Source organism: Salvelinus alpinus, chromosome 17 (assembly GCF_045679555.1).
Source record: "Salvelinus alpinus chromosome 17, SLU_Salpinus.1, whole genome shotgun sequence".
NCBI classification, from domain to species: domain Eukaryota; kingdom Metazoa; phylum Chordata; class Actinopteri; order Salmoniformes; family Salmonidae; genus Salvelinus; species Salvelinus alpinus.
Genome location: NC_092102.1, coordinates 50,019,530 through 50,041,595, shown reverse-complemented (window position 1 = coordinate 50,041,595; position 22,066 = coordinate 50,019,530). Strand labels below are relative to the sequence as shown.

The following is a 22,066-nucleotide window of genomic DNA, read 5'->3' as shown; positions in this document are numbered from 1 at the left end:
GAGAGAGGGGGTTAACGTGTTACCTGCCAGAGAGATGAATGGGCTGAATACTTCACCACAGAGACAGGGTCTGTCTGAATTCATCCACTGAATCCTAATCAGACTACAGTAATTAAGCATCTAATCTTGCAGCTCGTTTCTCTGTGTGTCTGTCAGACAGATTTAACAGGCTGATCTGGTCCCACTCTGGATTCACAGGAAATAACCACAGAGCTCCACAAACAGCAGAACCACGCACTCATATTCCTGACCAGGACGCTAGAATCAGGCTCATGACTGCACATCATAGCAACAAAAAAAACGCAATGGGAAACAGGCGTTTCTAATTGGACACGTCTAGATATTAGGCCACCTCCCTTCATCTAGATATTAGGCCACCTCCCCGTTTTCACCTTCTTTCATCTAGATATTAGGCCACCTCCCCGTTTTCACCTTCTTTCATCTAGATATTAGGCCACCTCCCCGTTTTCACCTTCTTTCAAACAGTTTCGGTCCGTTTCCTACATTGTGAACAGGACCCCGTCTCGGCCGAGGAGAGTTGGCTCTGTACCGTCACATTATGGTAGGACCACCTCATAATGATCTCTACAGCATTTAATCATTTATAGATGTTTACAGGGTCATTACAGTTAGTTCTCATCAATGATAAGGTCAACAGAAGACTTTTAGGAGAACCTAGTAAGTGTCATGCAAAGGAGCTGAGATGTAACGGACAAGTCAGGTGAATTGGCTAGCGATTTGTTGCTCTTTTTCTGATCCAGTGGGACGTGATGGGAATTGTACATCTCTAGTACTCCCAAATAGACGGAGGGTGTGTCCTCAGGCATTAAGAAGTCAGACGAAATTAGCTTCTTCTTTGGGGCTTTTCCCCACAGAAAACATTGTCATGACGATAGAACTTAAAATGGGTGTTTCACCTGTTGTGCATCGGGGGGCGCGTTCATGCTGGACAAGTTGTAGAACAAACCATTGCCTCTTACACGTACAACAAGGAATCACGGTCTGCTCTATTCATAACATCTGTATTCGTAACGTTAAAAAACAATGTTCGACGAGTGTACTGAGCGTGTTGCTAACAAGAATTCACCAGGACGCACCCCCCCAGTCTCTTTCCACACTCCTTACATCCGTTTTTAATTCAATTGACACAAGTTCCCATTGGGAGGACAAATGTTAACAATATAAAATAAATCACTTGCATGACAAAACTTTTCAAACCAGTCGATAGTTTGTCAGGTGGTTCTGTTACTCCAGTAGTCTGAACTACATTTTATAATTGTTTTAAACAAAAGGAGAAAAAGTAGCAAACTCGATTTGGATATCAGGCTCCTTCTCCAGTCCCCGCTAGCCTTTTAGTAACGTTCAAGCAGAGTAGGAAATAGAGGAGAAACGGTCCTCCTTCATCCTTTTCTCATTCTACATCTTCTAGCAGATCCTCCGGTTTCTCTCATTTGTTTACGGAAGAACCAAAACATAACTCTTTAAGAACCTGTGTGTATATATATATACAGTACCAGTCAAACGTTTAAACAATCCTACTCATTCAAGGGTTTTTTACACAAATTAACAAGGCCCACCTGTTAATTGAAATGCATTCCAGGTGTCTACCTCATGAAGCTGGTTGAGAGAATGCCAAGAGTGCAAAAGCTGTCATCAAGGCAAAGGGTGGCTACTTGGAAGAATCTAAAAATCTATTTAAACACTTTTTTGGTTACTACATGATTCCATATGTGTTATTTACAGAGTTTTGACTGGTACTGTACATGTAAGACTGTAGATTCAGAATAAGTGAATCAAACAACGGCTTGTTCTATATACAGCAAGTATGTATCCAAATGGTACCGTATTTCCTTTATAGTGCACTACAGGGAATAGGGTGCCATTTGGGACTAATGCTAAGAGTGTATAAAACACTCTGTATACAGCAAGTGTATAACACTAACAGTAAAATTATCATTTGTGGCACAGATGGGGGGGAAAAAAGGCACACCTATATTCCCTAAAGCAACAAAAAAAAAAATTTTTTTTTAGTAAGATATAGCTTCAACTAATGAACAGCCAAAAAGTTGTTTTAAGAGCAAAGTGTCAGCCTGGTCCCAGAACAGTTTATGCTCGTGCCAAAACTCGTTGTCAAACCAAAACATTCCATAAGAGGTTGAGGCCAGCGAGCAGAAACAAACAAAAAGGCACCAAGGCTAGTGTGATTTAATAGTCATTAAAAAAAAAAGGATATTAATCAAAATGACAAAATATTTTCTACAGATTGATGAGTTAAATGTAAAAAAACAAAACAAGGTATCAAAACAAAGCAACAAAAAATAAAATAAAAATGTCTACAGTTGTAACAAAATTAGGTCCAGGTTTCCTTCTTCATCCAGGCCAGATCTTCTACTAGCAGTCCAGAATATCTTCTCCTCAACAGAACTGGGGAGGAGGGAGACAAGGTGTTATTAAAAACGTTTTTACTTGCAATGATCATGGCATGTGGTTGATTTACTTTAGTTGAATACACTGATTGCAAGTCACTCTGAATAAGATGATAATAATAATAATAATGATTGAATAAGAGTGTCTGTTAAAACAACTAAAATGTGAGGGTACACGACGACAACAACAAGTGTCTGGTAGGTGTGTTGTATTATCTGGATGTGAGAGAATGTCATCATTAGAAGAAGTCAGCATGGTTACCACCACAGCAGCACCAGTAAAAGTCAGCACTGCTTGACAATGTCTGCTGCCATCTTGTGGTGACACTGTGGTACTGCAGGAGTACTGAGCAGCCAAGCCATTAAAAAAGGCACCATGTTCCCTTTACTTCTAGCCCGTATTTACATCTCCCAACCAAGTCAGGGTTCGGTAACCTCTGATCAGGCAAACCACTGGTCCTTTACCCTTATACACATGCCTGCAGATCTGACTGGACAGGTGGAAGCAATATGGTGAACACTCCACCTCACCAAATCAGAAAAGGTGAACCAGCATACTACTTATACCGTTCAAATCATTTAAGATCTACGGAAGAAGTACATAGAAGCTAGGGAGAGGGGCCCGCCCGGCCACCAAGCTAGGGAGAGGGGCCCGCCCGGCCACCAAGCTAGGGAGAGGGGCCCGCCCGGCCACCAAGCTAGGGAGAGGGGCCCGCCCGGCCACCAAGCTAGGGAGAGGGGCCCGCCCGGCCACCAAGCTAGGGAGAGGGGCCCGCCCGGCCACCAAGCTAGGGAGAGGGGCCCGCCCGGCCACCAAGCTAGGGAGAGGGGCCCGCCCGGCCACCAAGCTAGGGAGCGGGGCCCGCCCGGCCACCAAGCTAGGGAGCGGGGCCCACCAAGCTGGGCATCAGACCTGGGCAGATAAATCCTTTGTTGTAGTTCATTTAAAAATACTTGAGGTAGTCTAATATAGTATACATATACATATATATATATATATAATATAGTTAACTATTTTCTTTGATATTCAAATGAAGCATAGATAAAACTCTAATTATCCCAGGAATGTACCAGACCCAGACAGTGATCTGGGTACACAGCCTACCTTCCAGCGGTTGCCACAGCCGTTGCACAGTACGAAGGTGGTCATGGGCTCATCAGCACTGCGCGTCTGCACCTACAACACACAGGGAGAGACAGCATGTACAGTTGAAGTCAGAAGTTTAACCAAATACATTTAAACTCAGTTTTTCACAATTATTTAATCCAAGTAAAAAAAGTTCCCTGTCTTAGGTCAGTTAGGATCACCACTTTATTTTAAGAATGTGAAATGTCAGAATAATAGTGGAGAGAATGATTTATTTCAGCTTTTATTTCTTTCATCACATTCCCAGTGGGTCAGAAGTTTACATACACTCAATTAGTATTTGTTAGCATTGCCTTTAAATTGTTTAACTTTGGTCAAACGTTTCGGGTAGCCTTCCACAAGCTTCCCACAATAAATTGGGTGAATTTTTGCCCATTCCTCCTGACAGAGCTGGTGTAACCGAGTCAGGTTTGTAGGCCTCCTTGCTCGCACACGCTTTTTCAGTTCTGCCCACAAATTTTCTACCGGATTGAGGTCAGGGCTTTGTGATGGCCACTCCAATACCTTGAATTTGTTGTCCTTAAGCCATTTTGCCACAACTTTGGAAGTATGCTTGGGGTCATTGTCCATTTGTAAGACCCATTTGCGACCAAGCTTTCACTTCCTGACTGATGTCTTGAGATGTTGCTTCAATATATCCACATAATTTTCCTCCCTCATGATGCCATCTATTTTGTGAAGTGCACCAGTCCCTCCTGTAGCAAAGCACCCCTACAACATGATGCTGCCACCCCCGTGCTTCACGGTTGGGATGGTGTTCTTCGGCTTGCAAGCCTACCCCCTTTCCCTCCAAACATAACGATGGTCATTATGGCCAAAAAGTTATATTTTTGTTTCATCAGACCAGAGGACATTTCTCCAAAAAGTACAATCTTTGTCCCCATGTGCAGTTGCAAACCGTAGTCTGGCTTTTTAATGGCGGTTTTTAGCAGTGGCTTCTTCCTTGCTGAGCAGCCTTTCAGGTTATGTCGATATAGGACTCGTTTTACTGTGGATATAGATACTTTTGTACCCGTTTCCTCCAGCATCTTCACAAGGTCCTTTGTTGATGTTCTGGGATTGATTCACACTTTTCGCACCAAAGTACGTTACTCTCTAGGAGACAGAACGCGTCTCCTTCCTGAGCGGTATGACGGCTGCATGGTCACATGGTGTTTATACTTGCGTACTATTGTTTGTACGGATGAACGTGGTACCTTCAGGCGTTTGGAAATTTCTCCCAAGGATGAACCAGACTTGTGGAGGACTACAGTTTATTTCTGAAGTCTTGGCTGATTTCCCCATGATGTCAAGCAAAGAGGCACTGAGTTTGAAGGTAGGCCTTGAAATAGATCCACAGGTACAACTCCAATTGACTCAAATTATATCAATTAGCCTATCAGAAGCTTCTAAAGCCATGACATCATTTACTGGAATTTTCCAAGCTGTTTAAAGGCACAGTCAACTTAGTGTATGTAAACTTCTGACCCACTGGAATTGTAATACAGTGAATTATAAGTGAAATAATCTGTCTGTAAACAATTGTTGGAAAAATGACTTGTGTCATGCACAAAGTAGATGTCGTAACCGACTTGCCAAAACTATAGTTTGTTAACAAGAAATGTGTGGAGTGGTTGAAAAACGAGTTTTAATGACTCTAACCTAAGGTGTATGTAAACTTCCGACTTCAACTGTATTTACACAAGCCACACACACAGGAGCATTGAGAGAATCACCCTCTCTCTCTGTTCTAACATGCAGAAGCATGTTCTTCTGTGATTTTACCTCAGGGGGAAACTATACTGACTACATGGGATTTCTACCTCAGGGGGAAACTATACTGACTACATGGGATTTCTACCTCAGGGGGAAACTATACCGGACTGACTACATGGGATTTCTACCTCAGGGGGAAACTATACTGACTACATGGGATTTCTACCTCAGGGGGAAACTATACCGGACTGACTACATGGGATTTCTACCTCAGGGGGAAACTATACCGGACTGACTACATGGGATCTCTACCTCAGGGGGAAACTATACCGGACTGACTACATGGGATTTCTACCTCAGGGGGAAACTATACCGGACTGACTACATGGGATTTCTACCTCAGGGGGAAACTATACCGGACTGACTACATGGGATTTCTACCTCAGGGGGAAACTATACCGGACTGACTACATGGGATTTCTACCTCAGGGGGAAACTATACCGGACTGACTACATGGGATCTCTACCTCAGGGGGAAACTATACTGACTACATGGGATTTCTACCTCAGGGGGAAACTATACCGGACTGACTACATGGGATTTCTACCTCAGGGGGAAACTATACCGGACTGACTACATGGGATTTCTACCTCAGGTGGGAAACTATACTGGACTGACTACATGGGATTTCTACCTCAGGGGGAAACTATACCGGACTGACTACATGGGATTTCTACCTCAGGGGGAAACTATACCGGACTGACTACATGGGATTTCTACCTCAGGGGGAAACTATACCGGACTGACTACATGGGATTTCTACCTCAGGGGGAAACTATACCGGACTGACTACATGGGATTTCTACCTCAGGGGGAAACTATACTGACTACATGGGATTTCTACCTCAGGTGGGAAACTATACTGGACTGACTACATGGGATTTCTACCTCAGGTGGGAAACTATACCGGACTGACTACATGGGATTTCTACCTCAGGGGGAAACTATACCGGACTGACTACATGGGATTTCTACCTCAGGGGGAAACTATACCGGACTGACTACATGGGATTTCTACCTCAGGGGGAAACTATACCGGACTGACTACATGGGATTTCTACCTCAGGTGGGAAACTATACCGGACTGACTACATGGGATTTCTACCTCAGGGGGAAACTATACCGGACTGACTACATGGGATTTCTACCTCAGGGGGAAACTATACCGGACTGACTACATGGGATTTCTACCTCAGGGGGAAACTATACTGACTACATGGGATTTCTACCTCAGGGGGAAACTATACCGGACTGACTACATGGGATTTCTACCTCAGGGGGAAACTATACTGGACTGTGTATTGGTGTGATGAAGTAAGCATCGTACCGGTGTAGGTTTACCCCCCCCAGCTCAAAATGTTTCCCCTAGCGTTACCGTTTACGTGGCGCAACTGGCTCGTACGTTATAAAGCAGGCGATCACGTGGTTTAGCGAGACAGGAAACGAGATCATGTACCGCTAAGGACACGAGAACAGCTATACTGTTAGCCAGCACTCACCGACGCTGGTTACTCAGGTACCGCTCACTGCGCCAGTTCACTATGTCAGTACCCGTGTAGAGGTCCAGTTCACTATGTCGGTACCCGTGTAGAGGTCCAGTTCACTATGTCAGTACCCGTGTAGAGGTCCAGTTCACTATGTCAGTACCCGTGTAGAGGTCCAGTTCACTATGTCAGTACCCGTGTAGAGGTCCAGTTCACTATGTCAGTACCCGTGTAGAGGTCCAGTTCACTATGTCAGTACCCGTGTAGAGGTCCAGTTCACTATGTCAGTACCCGTGTAGAGGTCCAGTTCACTATGTCAGTACCCGTGTAGAGGTCCAGTTCACTATGTCAGTACCCGTGTAGAGGTCCAGTTCACTATGTCAGTACCTGTGTAGAGGTCCAGTTCACTATGTCAGTACCTGTGTAGAGGTCCAGTTCACTATGTCAGTACCTGTGTAGAGGTCCAGTTCACTATGTCAGTACCCGTGTAGAGGTCCAGTTCACTATGTCAGTACCCGTGTAGAGGTCCAGTTCACTATGTCAGTACCCGTGTAGAGGTCCAGTTCACTATGTCAGTACCTGTGTGTCCAGTTCACTATGTCAGTACCCGTGTAGAGGTCCAGTTCACTATGTCAGTACCCGTGTAGAGGTCCAGTTCACTATGTCAGTACCCGTGTAGAGGTCCAGTTCACTATGTCAGTACCCGTGTAGAGGTCCAGTTCACTATGTCAGTACCCGTGTAGAGGTCCAGTTCACTATGTCAGTACCCGGGTAGAGGTCCAGTTCACTATGTCAGTACCCGTGTAGAGGTCCAGTTCACTATGTCAGTACCTGGGTAGAGGTCCAGTTCACTATGTCGGTACCTGTGTGTAGGTCCAGTTCACTATGTCGGTACCTGTGTAGAGGTCCAGTTCACTATGTCGGTACCTGTGTCCAGTTCACTATGTCAGTACCCGTGTAGAGGTCCAGTTCACTATGTCAGTACCTGTGTAGAGGTCCAGTTCACTATGTCAGTACCTGTGTAGAGGTCCAGTTCACTATGTCAGTACCTGTGTAGAGGTCCAGTTCACTATGTCAGTACCTGTGTAGAGGTCCAGTTCACTATGTCAGTACCTGTGTAGAGGTCCAGTTCACTATGTCAGTACCTGTGTAGAGGTCCAGTTCACTATGTCAGTACCTGTGTGTAGGTGCAGTTCACTATGTCAGTACCTGGGTAGAGGTCCAGTTCACTATGTCAGTACCTGTGTAGAGGTCCAGTTCACTATGTCAGTACCTGTGTAGAGGTCCAGTTCACTATGTCAGTACCTGTGTAGAGGTCCAGTTCACTATGTCAGTACCTGTGTGTAGGTCCAGTTCACTATGTCAGTACCTGTGTAGAGGTCCAGTTCACTATGTCAGTACCTGTGTAGAGGTCCAGTTCACTATGTCAGTACCTGTGTAGAGGTCCAGTTCACTATGTCAGTACCTGTGTAGAGGTCCAGTTCACTATGTCAGTACCTGTGTGTAGGTGCAGTTCACTATGTCAGTACCTGTGTAGAAGTCCAGTTCACTATGTCAGTACCTGTGTGTAGGTGCAGTTCTTGCCCCTGCATTTGCCACATTGAAACATGTCCGTCTCGGTCCCGCCCACTTTAGACAGCTGGTGCTCTCTGATGGCGTCCTTGGTCAAAGCCTTCCTCATCTCTTTCAGCTCCGCGCTCGCCATCTCCTGGTTGGCCACACAGAGAATTGACCTCAACCTTAGGACATATTTCAACTGTATGGAGTTCACGGTCAACACATGAAACACACAGACCCCCCCCCCCCCCCTTTACGTACCTCGGCGGCCATGTTAGCGATGCGGTCAGCAGAGATGCCCCCCCCCCCCCCCCGTACGTACCTCAGCGGCCATGTTAGCGATGCGGTCAGCAGAGATGCCCCCCCCCCCCCCCCCGTACGTACCTCAGCAGCCATGTTAGCGATGCGGTCAGCAGAGATGCCCCCCCCCCCCCCCTTTACGTACCTCGGCGGCCATGTTAGCGATGCGGTCAGCAGAGATGCCCCCCCCCCCCCCGTACGTACCTCAGCGGCCATGTTAGCGATGCGGTCAGCAGAGATGCCCCCCCCCCCCCGTACGTACCTCAGCAGCCATGTTAGCGATGCGGTCAGCAGAGATGCCCCCCCCCCGTACGTACCTCAGCAGCCATGTTAGCGATGCGGTCAGCAGAGATGCCCCCCCCCCCCCCCCCCGTACGTACCTCAGCGGCCATGTTAGCGATGCGGTCAGCAGAGATGCCCCCACCCCCCCCCCCCCTTTACGTACCTCAGCGGCCATGTTAGCGATGCGGTCAGCAGAGATGCCCCCACCCCCCCCGTACGTACCTCAGCGGCCATGTTAGCGATGCGGTCAGCAGAGATGCCCCCACCCCCCCCCCCGTACGTACCTCGGCAGCCATGTTAGCGATGCGGTCAGCAGAGATGTTTCCAGCTAGGACGTTGCGTCGGAGGTCTGGGTTCTTCTGGTCCTTCAGGTTGGAGATACGGCTCCTCAGTCTGGACTTGTACTTCTGGTCTGTAGACTTAAACTCCTGGTAGATACGTGGAGCGGGGAAGTGAAGGAGAACACTGTACACACAGTAAGACCGTCTTAGACATGCAGAGTCCTATAAAGATAATCCAGAAACCGTGATTACCACACGTCTGTCTGGACCTCATCACCATAAACAAGACAGCGACAAGCAAACAGGTGAAAGGATATAGTCCTCAATCTGAGCAGCCAAGTTCTCCGTGTCTGCTCCAATGGTCTTGTGGTCATCTGACATATGAAAACAGAGTGGTCATTCGTTAAAAAAAAATATATATACAAATAATTACACATCCAAAAAACGCACTTTAAAAAATGTCCCTCCAGCCACCCCATATCTTAGATCCCTCCTTGTGATTGGTCTCCGTCTCACCCAGAGATGTATAATACTACAGTTGCTGAAGTCATCAACCTTAAAACAGCTGTAGAACGCGCCGATAACGGCGGCCATCTTGGTAGGGTCTGTCTCACCGTCGGTTTGCAGGGCAGCCACCAGCAGCTCTCTGCACTTGGTGCGTACGCTGTCAGTGGTGACGGGGGCAGAGGGGAAGGTGGTGAACTTTGGAGTGGTGGGGGTCGTAGGGGTGGTGGGGGTCGTAGGGGGCTCAGGCAGTTTCTTGCTGGGGTAGACAAGAAAAATGTTACATCATGTTAGGAGTGACCCTGATCCTTTTATTCTAAACAGTAACATAAGGGCGTTTATTTATTAGGGACCCCCATTACTTCCTGTCAAGGTAGCAGCTACTCTTCCTGGTGTTTATTAGGGACCCCCATTACTTCCTGTCAAGGCAGCAGCTACTTTTCCTGGGGTTTATTAGGGACCCCCATTACTTCCTGCCAAGGTAGCAGCTACTTTTCCTGGGGTCATTACACATTAAGGCACTTACATTACATATAAAACAGTACGTCATATAACATTACACGACTACATATCTACAATACAACATGTATAACACCACCATACGTCTCTTAACAGTCCCCGCTGTTCCATAAGGTGTATTTTTGTCTGTGTTTTTAAATCTGATTCTACTGCTGCATCAGTTACCTGATGTGGAATAGAGTTCCATGTAGTCATGGCTCTATGTAGTACTGTGCACCTCCCTGAGTCTGTTCTGGAGTTGGAGACTGTGAAGAGACCCCTGGTGGCATGTCTTGTGGGGTAGTCATGGCTCTATGTAGTACTGTGCACCTCCCTGAGTCTGTTCTGGAGTTGGAGACTGTGAAGAGACCCCTGGTGGCATGTCTTGTGGGGTAGTCATGGCTCTATGTAGTACTGTGCACCTCCCATAGTCTGTTCTGGAGTTGGGGACTGTGAAGAGACCCCTGGTGGCATGTCTTGTGGGGTAGTCATGTGTAGTTAACTAGTGATTATGTGAAGATTGATTGTTTTTTTATAAGGTAAGTTTAATGCTAGCTAGCAATGCTATGTAACATGTGGTTAGCCTGCCACGCAATCTCCTCGCGGAATGCAACGTAATTGGCCATAATCAGCATCCAAAAATGCTGATTGTTATGAAGTTGAAATCGGACTTAATTTAAAAAAAAAATATATATATATATTTTTAAATTCGGTCAACCTCTAGTGTAAAGCCATTACACGTTTTTCCATCGGCAGAATATGAACGATAATGTCAAAAGCTGCACTGAAGTCTAACAAGACAGCCGGTCATCAGTCGTGTGTGTAAGTGCTGTGCTTGTTGAATGTCCTTCCCTATAAGCGTGCTTAAAGTCTGTTAATTTGTTTACTGTAAAATAACATATCTGGTCAAACACCATTTTTCCCCCAAAAGTTTACTACGGGTTGGTAACAGGCTGATTGGTGGGCTATTTGAGCCAGTAAAGGCTTTACTTTTCTTGGGTAGCGGAATGACTTTAGCTTCCCTCCAGGCCTGAGGGCACACACTTTCTAGTAGGCTTAAATTGAATATATGACAAATAGGAGTGGCAATATTGTCCGCGATTATCCTCAGTAATTTTCCATCCAGATGGTCAGACCCTGGTGGCTTGTCATTGTTGATAGACAATAACACTTTTCTCACCACTTCTAAACTCACTTCACAGAATTGAAAATTATAGCGCTCGTTCTTCATAATTTGGTCAGATATACTTGGATGTGTAGTGTCAGAGTTTGTTGCTGGCATGTAATGCCTAAGTTTGCTAATTTTGCCAATTAAAAAGTAATTAAAAAGTAGTTGGTAATATCAGTGGTATTTTTTGATGAATGAGCCATCTGATTCAATGAATGATGGAGCTGAGTTTGCCTTTTTGCCCAAAATGTCTTTGAAGGAGCTCCAAAGCTTTTCACTGTCATTCTTTATGTCATTTATCTTTGTTTCATGGTATAGTTTTCCCCCCCATTTTTTTTCTCTCTTTAGTTACATGATTTCTCAATTTGTAGTACATTTGCCAATGGGTTGTACGGCCAGACTTATTTGCCATACCTTTTCCCCTCACCCATACAATTTTTCAAATCCTCATCAATCCAAGGGGATTTAACAGTTCTCAAGTCATTTTCTTAAAATGTGTGCATGCTTATTAGTGATTGGAATAAGTAGTTTCATAAAATGTGTCAAGTGCAGCGTCTGTTTGCATCTTATTACACACCACGGACCAACAAATATTCTTCACGTCGACAACATATGAATCACTACAAAAACATATTGTATGGCCTCTATATTAGCACTATATTAGGCCCAGCCATTGGAACTTTGGTTTTCCTAGATACGGCTACTATATTGTGATCACTACATCCTATGGATTTGGGTACTGCTTTCAAGCAAATTTCTGAAGCATTAGTAAAGAGGTGATCAATACATGTTGATGATTTAATTACTGGGCTGTTTGTAAATACCCTGTAAATACCCTGGTAGGTTGACTGATAACCTGCTTACAGTTGAGTTTTTTCTTGAGTGGGCAGCTTGATGAAAGCCAGTCAATATTTAGGTCACCCAGAAAATATACCTCTGATATCAAGTAGCTTATCAAGCATTTCACACATATTACATACTGTTAGCACTTGGTGGTCTATAGCATCTTCCCACCAGAATGGGCTTTAGGTGAGGTAGATGACCCTGCAGCTATATTACTTAAAAACAGTATTTAAACATGAGATCCTCTTTAAGCTTTACAGGAATGTGGTTCTGAATATAGACCGCAACACCGCCCCCTATTGGCATGTCTGTCTTTTCTGTAGATGTTATAACTATGCATTGTTAACCACTGTATCAAAAGTATTATCTAAGTGACTTTTCAGAGGTAGTCGGAATATGAATGTCATCTGTTGCTAGCAAGTTGACTTCATGAACATTGTTTCTTATGCTACCCATGTTAACGTGGGCTATTGTTTTAAGCAATTTTCTGTGACGCTTTGTTCTTATTGCTTTACTGGGAAGCTTATCAGAAGTACACATGCTCATGTTTTTATAATTTTCAGCTGATTGTGCAGGGTGAGCTTCCTACAAGGGCACACCGCCTCAGTGCTTACAGTATAACTCTGATTCATAGGCACACAGTGGACTTCCTACAAGGGCACACCGCCTCAGTGCTTACAGTATAACTCTGATTCATAGGCACACAGTGGACTTCCTACAAGGGCACACCGCCTCAGTGCTTACAGTATAACTCTGATTCATAGGCACACAGTGGACTTCCTACAAGGGCACACCGCCTCAGTGCTTACAGTATAACTCTGGTTCATAGGCACAGGATACCTGCATACAATAGATGTAAAAATCAATATAGGCATTCAGGGCAAGTTAGTGGGACATAAATTAGGTTACTTACATTGCGTCTCCCAACTCCCCGGATAACGGATAATGTACATTTGCTGCAGCATTATGACAACCAAGCAACACAACAACAACTGAGCTGGTCTTGGATCATTGATAAGGAATCGTCTCAATGCAGCCCTGAAATGTGTAGACAGAGTCCAGGAGCCAAGATGATTTGAATCCCGGTCTTAACGTCTTCAAGGAGGCCCTTCGTTGCCAGAGGACGTGGTTTTAGAATTGTCACGGCTAGTGACATATCTCCATGGCTGGTTGGTAGGGTCAAGAAACGACAACATCCCCAAGTGATCCAGGAGCATCCTACTAGCTCTGTTCTCCAGGGAAGGAGGAGACCCCTTCAGGGAGGGGTCCCTGCAGAGTACCGGCCAGTCAGCTGTGGAGAGCTGACACAGCGGTGACACTTTCACCAGGCCAGAGCGGCGTCCGGCTACTGGGGTAGAAGAGAAAGAAAACAGTAGGCGGGCGTGGGTTCCCCACTTCGGCCCTGTAGTCCTCCGCAAGCAAACAGTTGCTACATTGAAAATCCGGGCGGTCAACATTGTCCCGGAATAAAGCAAAATAAACACAGCCTGCAGCATTGAAGACGTTCAATGGCGACCTCCATTTAAGGACTGCCGGCCAGCTGGACTTCTTTGTCTCTCTCCTTACATGGAATTTTCAAGTAAGTAAATAGATTGAGCTCAGACACAAATTACAAAATTCAAAAAAGCAGAAAGATGTCCTTTAAATCCTTGCACAGTGGTGAGCACGAAAGCAGTGTCTTTGCACGTACTGTTGGTAGCAGCGTGGGCTAACGTTGGTAGCAGCATGGGCTAACGTTGGTAGCAGCATGGGCTAACGTTGGTAGCAGCATGGGCTAACGTTGGTAGCAGCATGGGCTAACGTTGGTAGCAGCATGGGCTAACGTTGGTAGCAGCATGGGCTAACGTTGGTAGCAGCATGGGCTAACGTTGGTAGCAGCATGGGCTAACGTTGGTAGCTATACAACGCAGTTCCAGCCAGGTCAGGTTGCAGGGAAAAAGCAGCAGGAAATACAAATAGAGTGGGACACTTTCACGGTCCCAGCCACAAGGGCTAACCGCGTCACGGGCTGTGTACAAGCGGTTTGTGGAAAACCCTGCGTGTTTGATACAGATCGCTACCAGCTAGGCTAGTAGCTAGCTTAGAAAACCGACTTCAGACTTCTTGGTCTGGCAGGATCCCGTGACAGATAGTAGCGGTCACAGTAACTCAGGCTAACCGCGTTGCGGGATCCAAATTCAAACGTACATAAATTAAAACTTTGCAAGGAAACGCCGTCACAACTTGCCAAAAACAAACTTGAGGTCTCTCGTTCAGCGTTCAACACATGTTGCGCTCCGATGACGTGTGGGGAGATGTAGCCCGTGTGTTCACCTGTCAAGTCATATTTGATATACATGTGTGTGTGTGTGTGTGTGTGTGTGTGAGAGAGACTATATGACCCATGTCTTTTGGGCTCAAGCTAGATTACGCATCACCCAAAAGTAGTTCATTGAACTACCTCTGCTACATGGACTACACATTAGCCTGCTGAGCTAAACGCCTAGGCATTAGTTCAGGGAGCTCACACAAGTCTTCAGAGGTCAGACAAGGTTATTCACTGAACTACCTCTGGTATAGGACTGACACGGCATCTCACCTCTGGTCGCTGGATCCAGGACTGTCCTTGGACGTTGAGGACCTCAGAGGAGAGGCCTCCCTCCTCTTCTCCTCCGCAGCCTTCCCCTCAGCACCATCTGTAGAGACAACATATCATTATTCCCATTCAGGTGTTTACCTCTTCAGAAACACACTTTCTGTTTAGTCTTAAAACTATAGTGAACTCATCACTGTACAAGTCTGTATTATTATAATAACCTGCAGGTCAGACAAGACAGCGGTACGAGGCAGACCTGCAGGTCAGACAAGAGAGCGGTACGAGGCAGACCTGCAGGTCAGACAAGACAGCGGTATGAGGCAGACCTGCAGGTCAGACAAGAGAGCGGTATGAGGCAGACCTGCAGGTCAGACAAGACAGCGGTATGAGGCAGACCTGCAGGTCAGACAAGACAGCGGTATGAGGCATGCAGGTCAGACAAGACAGCGGTATGAGGCATGTCAGACAAGAGAGCGGTATGAGGCAGACCTGCAGGTCAGACAAGAGAGCGGTATGAGGCAGACCTGCAGGTCAGACAAGAGAGCGGTATGAGGCAGACCTGCAGGTCAGACAAGAGAGCGGTATGAGGCAGACCTGCAGGTCAGACAAGACAGCGGTATGAGGCAGACCTGCAGGTCAGACAAGACAGCGGTATGAGGCAGACCTGCAGGTCAGACAAGACAGCGGTATGAGGTAGACCTGCAGGTCAGACAAGACAGCGGTATGAGGCAGACCTGCAGGTCAGACAAGACAGCGGTATGAGGCAGGTCAGACAAGACAGCGGTATGAGGCAGGTCAGACAAGACAGCGGTATGAGGCAGGTCAGACAAGACAGCGGTATGAGGCAGGTCAGACAAGACAGCGGTATGAGGCAGGTCAGACAAGACAGCGGTATGAGGCAGGTCAGACAAGACAGCGGTATGAGGCAGGTCAGACAAGACAGCGGTATGAGGCAGGTCAGACAAGAGAGCGGTATGAGGCAGACCTGCAGGTCAGACAAGACACCGGTATGAGGCAGACCTGCAGGTCAGACAAGAGCGGTATGAGGCAGACCTGCAGGTCAGACAAGACAGCGGTATGAGGCAGGTCAGACAAGACACCGGTATGAGGCAGACCTGCAGGTCAGACAAGACAGCGGTATGAGGCAGACCTGCAGGTCAGACAAGACAGCGGTATGAGGCAGACCTGCAGGTCAGACAAGACAGCGGTATGAGGCAGACCTGCAGGTCAGACAAGACAGCGGTATGAGGCAGACCTGCAGGTCAGACAAGACAGCGGTATGAGGCAGACCTGCAGGTCAGACAAGACAGCGGTATGAGGCAGGTCAGACAAGACAGCGGTATGAGGCAGGTCAGACAAGAGAGCGGTATGAGGCAGGTCAGACAAGACAGCGGTATGAGGCAGGTCAGACAAGAGAGCGGTATGAGGCAGACCTGCAGGTCAGACAAGACACCGGTATGAGGCAGACCTGCAGGTCAGACAAGAGCGGTATGAGGCAGACCTGTAGGTCAGACAAGACAGCGGTATGAGGCAGACCTGCAGGTCAGACAAGACAGCGGTATGAGGCAGGTCAGACAAGACAGCGGTATGAGGCAGGTCAGACAAGACAGCGGTATGAGGCAGGTCAGACAAGACAGCGGTATGAGGCAGGTCAGACAAGACAGCGGTATGAGGCAGGTCAGACAAGAGAGCGGTATGAGGCAGACCTGCAGGTCAGACAAGACACCGGTATGAGGCAGACCTGCAGGTCAGACAAGAGAGCGGTAATGAGGCAGACCTGCAGGTCAGACAAGACAGCGGTAATGAGGCAGACCTGCAGGTCAGACAAGACAGCCGGTATGAGGCAGACCTGCAGGTCAGACAAGACAGCGGTAATGAGGCAGACCTGCAGGTCAGACAAGACAGCGGTATATGCAGTGTTCAGACACTGACAGGTTTACAGATCATTTAGACAGACGCTCTTATCCAGAGCAGACTTACAAATTGGTGCATTCACCTTATGATATCCAGTGTGAGACAGACCACTTTACAATAGTGCATCTAGACTCTTTTAAGGGGGGGGCGGTTATGAAGGATTACTTTATCCTATCCTAGGTATTCCTTAAAGAGGTGGGGTTTCAGCGTGTCTCCGGAAGGTAGGTGATTGACTCCGCTGACCTGGCGGTCGTGAGGGAGTTTGTTCCGACCATTGGGGTGCCAGAGCAGCGAACAGTTTTGACTGGGCTGAGCGGGAACTGTACTTCCTCAGAGGTAGGGAGGCGAGCAGGCCAGAGGTGGATGAATGAGTATATGAGGTATGAGGCAGACCTGTAGGTCAGACAAGACAGCGGTATGAGGCAGACCTGCAGGTCAGACAAGACAGCGGTATGAGGCAGACCTGCAGGTCAGACAAGAGAGCGGTAATGAGGCAGACCTACAGGTCAGACAAGACAGCGGTATGAGGCAGACCTGTAGGTCAGACAAGACAGCGGTATGAGGCAGACCTGCAGGTCAGACAAGAGAGCGGTAATGAGGCAGACCTACAGGTCAGACAAGACAGCGGTATGAGGCAGACCTGTAGCAGACTTACCCAGTAGTTTCTTCCAGGACTTGATGAGTGATTTGGCCAAAGTCTGGACCTCTTCCTCTGAACTCTGCTTCCTCACAGCGTTCACTGACATGCCGATCCTGGTGGACTAACACAGACAGCGTCTTAATCATTACGGTAAGCGATTGTTCCGGAACTTTTACCTCATTTACTGCATTTTTACATGACATTTTAAAAAACTCTGGGAAAACAACAACAACAACAAAAATTAACTACAAAAATAAGACCTCAGCCATTAATGCTCATTATCAACAAGGCTGACTTCAAACGCTGACATCCATAGGCGCAGCGTGAATTAAGTTTTGGGAAGGACTTATTTCACAATAAAAATTGCTGCTTTAAAAAAAATAAAAAGGGTTGCATGTTGTTTAGTTTCAAGTTTAATTATTCGTACGGGATAAGCACGTTATACATCGTCCAATGAAATGCTTGCTGGCAGGTTCCTTCTGGACAACGCAAAAAATAAGACATATTATAAGAAAACGAACAAAGTAAATGTCTCAGTAGAATAAATGTTTAAGCATCAGTATAATACAGGAAGGTACAATTTATAGCCCAATATTTACACGTGTTTTAGGGAAGGTGGGGATGGGGGGGGGGGGGCAGTGTATAAATTGAGCAGTATAATAACAGGCTGGTAGCAGTAGTTGTGATGTGTGTATGGGTGAGTGCGTATGTGCAAAGTTGGGGGGGGGGGGGGGGGTCAGAGCATGTGGTCAGTCCAGTTCAAGTGTTCAGCAATCTGATGATTTGTAGACAGAAATGGTCTCTGAGCCTGTTGGTATCGGACCAACAAATTAGTAGCCTACTCTAAAGACACTGACAAACAGAGATCAGTAAAAACCACCGTCTTAAATGCAACCATCTATTTTATGGAAAAACGGGATACAAATTGTACAATTTCACATCCATCTAACATGGAGAAGGAAATTATTTCCCCAACAACAACAAAAATATATTTCCAGTGGTACTGATCCAATGACAGTGAATTTGTTCACACACCAGGGATATGGCCGATGCTCTCAGCTGGTGCCAATTTGGAGTTGAAAATGTAAAAATAAAACTAGAGACCGATTCATCTTTTCTTCATCTTCTCAGCAATAGACATTCGCTGTTTATTTTTTGTTGACTGTTTTTTTTCTTTGATTGTATTTTGGAATACGGGACAGGCCTCGACCTATTGAACTGTTTTTCACCGACAGCTGCAACTCAATCAGTAGGCGATTTGCCACTCACTGCCCAAATTGCACACTTAAATCAATCCACAGTAAAGTTAATGATCTTCTGTGGCCAAATCATCCGGTGTGGTATTTACAACTATTTTATTTCTGTATGGGCACAAGCAATTATATAGCTTATTTTGGCACATTTAATTACATTTTATTTAGAGGAAGCTTATTCTTCCCCCCCCCTTGCCCATTGGCTGCGCCGCCTATACCGACACCGACGTGAAAGTAACCGGTGAGCTCAAACGCTGACATCAAATTCAAAGCAATGAGTTAACTGCCTAAACGGCTGACCCGGAAAAGCAAACCGTCTGGCACCGTCTCTGCCTTTCAAGCGACGCTCCGCATGGTCCTAAAGCCAGCTACACGTTACGTTTAACAGCCGTTGCATAAAACAAAAAAAAGGGGGGTTGGTTTAACTGAATGTAGTTTCTTTGTAGCCTACTTTACATGTTTAATCTCGAGCTAACGGTCGGTGACCCTCCCCAACGGACACCCCTGAAGGCGATCCTGGACTGACACATTGTATAGACATTGTATTGGCCATAGTAATACTGTTTTCCTCAGTGGTACAGACAGAGAGGCCTACAGGTTTACCTGTAGAGTCTCCAGAGACATCGTCATGCTCTTCAGTTCCCTCAGCAGATATATGGCACCATCCTGTGAAGAAAGGAGACAGCTAAAATATTGACACCTGTTGAATTGAACGGACGCTGTATACAATATCAAATCTATTTTTAGTTAACGAGCATTGCACATGTGCTATTATTCCAACACAATAATAGTAGGGTAGAATCTAGATGATAAGACACATCAAAACTGGATTGTGTTGGCATAGAGGCCTAACGGTCAGTTGTAATGGCTGGTCATCCGTGTGGCGGGGACCGAATGCATATGGATTTAGGGAGTTTATCTCCAGCCATTACATATATATTTAGGTTTCGCCTCCAGGCAAGGGTCAACAGAAGAGGTAGTAGGTGGAAATGTCGAACAACGTAATTATCTACGCCGAAGTTGAACCTCTACAGATATCAAACGATCCCAGTGATTAACCGGAGTAGCCATGCTTGGACTTAACTAGGAGAACGGAGGGGCGGACCCAGCTTTTAATGTCAATGGCGTGGACACCCGTTCATAACAAAACAAATCACAACGTGAATACCACAACGTTTCAATATGTTGCCATTACAACCTACGCTGACACATAGTAGTGAAGTGCAATAATTCACTTTCACTTCAAGTCGACAGCGCAATCAACTAGTTATATACATTTTTTAAATTTCAGAACCCCGAAAAACAAATAGCCAACATTTCTGTAGATTGCCAGAATATTCGATGTCTACAAAGGGGCATCACACGCCACCACAACACTCCTGCCTAGCCTACCTGACTTCTGCCACCTAGCAAACTCAACTTACCGTGTTTTTCTTGTGCACCATTTTGTCCAGCGTTTTAGCAATACGTTCGACCTCTTGCTCTTTCGCCATTTTGCTTGTATTTTTTTTTTGCAGCTGCTCTTCTCTCCCGCTACGGATGAACCTCCATTTATGTTGAAAAACCTCGTCTCTTTCCCTTCCCCTACTGTCCCGATCACATCCACTTCTTTCCCCCTACCGCGCAAGTGTGGCTTTGCTTTTCTGTTAAAGGCGAGAGAGAGTTTGGGATTTGTAGTTTGTGGACTACAGAAAATCTGCTGTTTGACGCTTGTTCATTTCTCGAATATTTCATCCAACCATTACCTCACCAAATGCGGTCCAAACGTGTGCAAACATCTCTAGAGTCACGTTCTATTCGTTGGATAGTTGTGATTTTTTTTAAATAAACAGCATGAATCTGTAATCAGTTTTCTACTCATCTACCTCTGTTGAACTCACCTCCCTGACCTCGATAAATAACACCTTTCTTTCAGCAGCCACTGGGCGTCGCTGTTTCCACTCTTTTTGGATTGACTTGCGGCGGGCTAACGTTAAAATAGTAGGTTTAAAAAGAAACGTCTAGAGTGGATTTTTTTTCTCCAAAGACAGTAACTTAAGTAGTATTAAGATAGTTAAGTAGTATGAAGATAGTTAAGTAGTATGAAGATAGACAAACTGATTCTCCAATAATAAAAAAATCCCCGATCACGCTTGTAGATGACGTCATTGTGACGTTGGCTAGCTAAACACTTCGTCGGGTCTGTTGTCTCGCGTCTAACTGCGCATGTGCAAGCCGTCAAAATCAAAAGGCACTCCTTCGATATAAAGTCGTTTTTTCCCCACGAACATAAAAACGTGTCAGTTTGTTACTTTTACGAGGTCTGAGTAATAAAATGTTTAACTACTTATGATATTGGCTCGAATCTAGGTTGTGTCTTAAGATGTAAGAAAAAAAAAAATCAACTTTAAGGAAGAATCTTTTCACTTGTCTCATTGACTGGTTTGGCAATCTCGCGATGTTGCGCCTCTGGATTAAGAAACTCTTGCCATTTCTTACTTTTTGGGCCTGACGAGATAGAAAAAAACTGTCGAGGGAGGTTATCTTCTGCACTGTTCGTCCAATCCTGTAAACGTGCAAAATGAAGTTAAAATGGAGTGTCGCCAGGCTTCGCCTCTTCCTCTCTGATATCACCTTTGTTAACCCAGAGAGGAAGAGGCGAAGCGAGAGGATTATTCCGTCCAAAATTTGTCCGAGTGAGACAAGCCCATTTTTTTTGTAAGGAGGTAAAGGAGAGAGTGTCGAATTACGTGAGGCTTATTTGATCAAATATAAGTTTTGTAATGTTTAGGCTGTTACAACTGTACTGATATAAGTGGATGCACGTGGTATTCCGGCAACTTTGAGAAAAACGACTTAGTTGTGGCTTTTGTGCACATACTGCCCTCTCATTGGCTAGAATGGTCACATCTGATCTCGCATTCCTTCAATCATTGAGGACATGTATTTCCATTGTTAGAGCAGTATATATTGTCAATATAATTCAGAATCTGTGGTTAACGTCCGAAAATGTAAGAGGCGTCATTGTCTCTTTCCATTTCCCCTGAAAACCGGATGTACATTTTATAGATTATATTGATCAGATACTCTAGTGGCCGTTTTAACAATGAAAAGAAATGTCTTCAAAAATGGAAGCCAGCAGGGAGGAGGCAAGATCAGGTGGGACCATTCTAGCCAATGAGAGGGCAGATATGCCGGAGTTCCAAATTAAGCAGCAGCAGCTGAAAAGATGAGCTCCTACAAATATTGAAATTTAAATGTTTTTTTAGAGTAAAGTACATCGAAAAAAATCAAAAGAAAACGGCAAACTGAATAGGAGACCAAACAAGCAGCAAACAAAGAAGAAAGGCTTTTGAAAAAGTAACAATTTTTCATAAAATTATACCGTTTTCTTAGCTAGCTAAGTTGTTTACCTGTTGCTAGGCAGTTGCTAGGGACATTCCTGAAAGAAGCTAGCTA

At 45.7% G+C, this 22,066-nt stretch overlaps 1 protein-coding gene across 2 annotated transcripts; it reads right to left on the bottom strand.

The window, feature by feature from the left end:
* Positions 1-1,100: 1,100 nt before the first annotated feature.
* Positions 1,101-21,239, bottom strand: tcea2 (transcription elongation factor A (SII), 2). 2 transcript variants are annotated; one of them, XM_071349354.1, is made up of 11 exons: positions 21,107-21,239; positions 20,053-20,271; positions 19,232-19,294; positions 17,391-17,496; positions 14,825-14,921; positions 9,848-9,996; positions 9,551-9,607; positions 9,237-9,391; positions 8,375-8,521; positions 3,532-3,603; positions 1,101-2,424 (listed from the first exon to the last, which is right to left on the bottom strand). In XM_071349354.1, the coding sequence occupies exons 2-11, from the start codon at positions 20,119-20,121 to the stop codon at positions 2,416-2,418; spliced, it is 924 nt and encodes a 307-aa protein (XP_071205455.1). In that variant the 5' UTR covers positions 20,122-20,271; positions 21,107-21,239; the 3' UTR covers positions 1,101-2,415. The 2 variants fall into 2 exon arrangements, with proteins under 2 accessions (XP_071205455.1, XP_071205456.1); XM_071349355.1 differs by lacking the exon at positions 21,107-21,239 and adding an exon at positions 20,509-20,550.
* Between the last annotated feature and the right edge of the window lie 827 nt (positions 21,240-22,066).

What these genes read in the sequence shown, in the direction of transcription:
- tcea2 (XM_071349354.1), bottom strand. Translation starts at nt 20,121, where the DNA reads ATGGCGAAAGAGCAAGAGGTCGAACGTATTGCTAAAACGCTGGACAAA. An exon ending in CCTGGATCCAGCGACCAGAG is followed by an intron (nt 9,997 to 14,824) that starts GTGAGATGCCGT and finishes TGTCTACCCCAG; the next exon opens with CAAGAAACTGCCTGAGCCCC. An exon ending in TCGCTAACATGGCTGCCGAG is followed by an intron (nt 8,522 to 9,236) that starts GTACGTACGGGG and finishes GTGGCCAACCAG; the next exon opens with GAGATGGCGAGCGCGGAGCT.